General features: G+C 41.9%; 1 protein-coding gene across 1 annotated transcript; it reads right to left on the bottom strand.

Annotated features, from left to right (window-relative positions):
- Positions 1–1,125: 1,125 nt before the first annotated feature.
- LOC135215707 (UDP-glycosyltransferase UGT5-like) lies at positions 1,126–3,252 on the bottom strand. Its single transcript, XM_064250664.1, has 2 exons — positions 2,551–3,252; positions 1,126–2,371 (listed from the first exon to the last, which is right to left on the bottom strand). The coding sequence occupies exons 1-2, from the start codon at positions 3,153–3,155 to the stop codon at positions 1,387–1,389; spliced, it is 1,590 nt and encodes a 529-aa protein (XP_064106734.1). The 5' UTR covers positions 3,156–3,252; the 3' UTR covers positions 1,126–1,386.
- Between the last annotated feature and the right edge of the window lie 485 nt (positions 3,253–3,737).

Raw genomic sequence — 3,737 nt, 5'->3', positions numbered from 1 at the left:
CCTCAGTGGCGTGGTTGGTATGGTGTTTGCGCACCACCTCTGTGGTCGTGGGTTCGATTCTCGGCCATTCCATTGAGGAGTGAGAGATGTGTATATCTGGTGATAGAAATTCCCTCTCGACATGGTTGGGAAGTCACGTAAAGCCGTTGGTTCCGTTGCTGAATAACTACTGGTTCCATGCAACGTAAAAACACCATACAAAAAAAAGAACGGGCCGAATTTCGAGAGGAAATTTTGCGGACTGCTTTATGAGCAAGAACTCCTTGGCTAGAATTATTCTTTAGAGGGATCATCTTGCTACCTATCACTAGTCTACAGTTCCTAGGGAAAAGAAGTATAAAGTCACGAATGTTTTAAAACCTCAGACTGTACACAAACATTGATGTCCGAGTCAACTAAAAAGCCAGGTGCCAAAATTCCCGAAACTTTAAAAGATCACAAGCGTTTTTCTGGATTTCTCCTTGCCTATTTATTGACTGGCCTTTGATAATGTTGTATTTGTTTTTTTTGTTTTTTTTGTCGAAGCACATGTCTTATGTATTCAGTTTTACTTCCACTCTTTTTACGTTCTTTCGTTTTTTAAACATTAAGTGGTATGGAAGCGAGTTAGACGAATTCGTGGTCCTTTTGGTTTTTCATATGATAGTTTTCCATTATCCAGAAACGGATTCTTATTAATATTTAATTGGTCCTGAATATTACAACTACCTATTTATTTTACTAGCTAGTTATAGTCAGTGACAACAACGTTTATTGTTTTGACCCGCCATATAGTACTCTCCACTTCTTTGCTTTGTGGTTTGTTGTGAAAATATGATTAGGAATTTTTTGCTGCGTTTTTCGATCAATTTAGGCTTGGAAAGCTAACGGAAATAGTGACAAGATTGCTAGTCACCTTGTTGCTATTTTATCTCTTAGTATGCCCATTATTTTCAAGTCATACTAGAAGTTATCAGGCTGCAAAAGTATTTACTGTAATGCATTCTGAGCAAAGCATGAATGCTGCCTCCTCTCCTTTCCTCGTCACATGTCATTTTCTCAATTTGTTTAGAGCAAGGTCTAAATTTAGACCTTCGCTTAGAGGTCATTCAAAGGGTGCATTCTTCGGAAAATGAAATGCAAACGTCACAAAATTTGTTTATTCTTGTGTAAATATTGGCATATATAAAAATAAATTCTTTTAAGCAGTACTAGCTACATAAACCTTGATAATAGAAAAATATATAAATGTAGGATGATTATTTGAAACTCATTTTATTTATTTACGAGTGAATGACGAAACCATGAATGTGTGAATTATGAGTGAAGTTGAAATCAGGTACTAATTGCAAGGAATGAGATCAGCTTTCAGATCCATCTCATATGGCTTTTTAAGCACATACTCTTTTACTCTACATGGAAGTGACCTTTCATTGACTTTCGCAATTTTAGGGTCGCTTTTTTAAGAGCAAAGAGCATTGCACGGCAGATGGATTTCAGAAGCCATTTAAGACAGAATAGTAATACAAGAGCGGCAATTATAAGTACGACTATTACATCAATCAGAAGATACTGATGGATGGACATGTTGGCAGCAGCTGATCTTAAGTGATCTGCGCCCCCGTGACGCAAGACATGGTCGGTCCAGTAGACCGCCCGATCTAGGGATGACGTTTCTTGGTTCTTGAACAGCGCAGACCTTTTCTGGACCTGATTTCGGTACGACTCGTTTTCGATGACTGCTGTGATGGCCTCTGTGACAGAATCGGAATTCAAGGTCTCAATAGACAGTTCCCGGCCAATGCCTAAGTTGACTACCTGACGCACATTCAGGTGTTGGTCGCTCATCAGGGGAATGCCAACCATAGGGACATTGTGGTAAATAGCCTCTTGCATAGACAGTAATCCGCCATGAGTTAAGAAGGCCCTCACTTTCTCGTGTCCAAGAATGTCCTGCTGGGGAACCCAGGCCCTTGTCAAGACATTTTCTGACAGACCTGGAATAGGAGCTCCTTCCCATTTCCATACGATGCGATATGGAAGGCGAGCAAAGGCTGATACGAAAGCGCTGCGCAGGTGAGCAGGTAATTGCTCACTACGAATGGAGGACCCAAGACTGAAGAAAACTACAGGAACAGGAGAGGAATCTAAGAAGTGTTTCAGCTGCTCATCTTCCAAAGGTCGTGCATTCCGACAGTGCATACCGCCCACTTCCACAACGTTAGGCAGCAATGGGCGAGGGTAGCCAAGGGAGTAGTGAGAGTTGACGAGAACCATTGAAACATTCTTCTCGACTTCAGACAGAGATACAAATGGATCCTTCAAGAACCTCTGGACAACACCATCCAACCGCGAGAGCACAAGGCGATTTCGCAAGTATGGGGTGATGAACCTGTTGATAAGAAGAAATACAAGGATTAGAGTTTAATACATTTCTACTATCCTTTAATCGAATTTTTGCAGTCTTTCATGAAGTGTGCTGCCATTATTAGACAAAACAATTGGTTCATTGATATTTTGTCAATGTAATGTCATGAATACATAGACGATGGTGAGAGATTTGGATCTTACCTGACTATTGTGTTCACTGTTCTTTCCCAGAGGTTCATGTGGTCTCCATATGGAAGATACTGATTGGGGACATATGCAGGATGCTCAGGGTTTCCGAGGAGGTCAGCAGTCCAGGGTGTGAGTCCAGAAGTAGTAATGTACATAAAGGGGACCTTGAATTTGTGGACAAGGGCTAATCCACACTCATTCATGAATGCTGGCAGCAGAATCAAATCGGGCTTGGTGCGCCATGCGTCTTGTACTCCGGGGTCTCTCAAGAAGGCGTCACAGTACTCTGGCAGATGATGAATGACTTTCTTCATCACTTGTGAGTTAACGTTCTTGCCTCCGCTCGCTTCTCTCATCTTGAAGACGTCAAATTCTCCCGTCACTTTCCGGATCGAGTTCCAAGCGTCAGCAGCCACAAGATCGGTGTAAGAACGAGAGGCATTGGCAGAGGCTGCATGCAGGGAGGCAATGGTGACCTGATGTCCTCGCTGCCCAAGGGACTCGGCCAAGGGCGTGATGATATTCTTGTGGGAAGCAGATCCAAGTGGCAATATCATCAAAATTTGTGAACATTCGGAGAAGGCAAAAGCCGTTGCCAGGAAGAAAAGGAACTTCATCTTGGTGTTTTCTTTTCTAGTAGTTTTGTCACAATGTTTGTTCTCTTCTTTAGCTCTAACTATCCCAGAGGCAGGTTTGGTTATGCTGAACGAGAAGCCTGTGGCTCCTTTTATACCCGTTGCTCGAGAGCTTGTCAGGGAATATCACATAATCAGCGTCATTAGAAGCCAATGTATTTTACGCTAGATTTTCCTGTTACAGTATCTGACGAGTCTTATCAGTTGGTCCGACCATAAACGGCGTGTTCTAATCACAACGATAATTAAAACAAGGATAATTAAAACATGTGCCTTCTCTCTGCACTGTCTGTGAATCACAAATAGAGTGCCACACTTACATATGAAAACCTTTATTCGTAATAAATACTAAGCAAGTGGCAGGAGTTATGGTCATCTCCCCTTCTTGCTAATAATAAGTTAAGAACTATTAGACCTCAAATAGGATTCTGGCAATCATCCTATCATAGCGACAGGAGGACTGAAGTTATTTTAACAAGGTTGAGGATTGGTCACAGCCGACTGACACAATTTTCTTCTTGATGGTTGTAGTGCTCCATTGTGTGTTCGCTGTGACAGTCTTTA

This window comes from Macrobrachium nipponense, chromosome 5 (genome assembly GCF_015104395.2).
Source record: "Macrobrachium nipponense isolate FS-2020 chromosome 5, ASM1510439v2, whole genome shotgun sequence".
Lineage (NCBI taxonomy): Eukaryota > Metazoa > Arthropoda > Malacostraca > Decapoda > Palaemonidae > Macrobrachium > Macrobrachium nipponense.
This window is presented reverse-complemented; position numbering and strand designations above follow the sequence as displayed.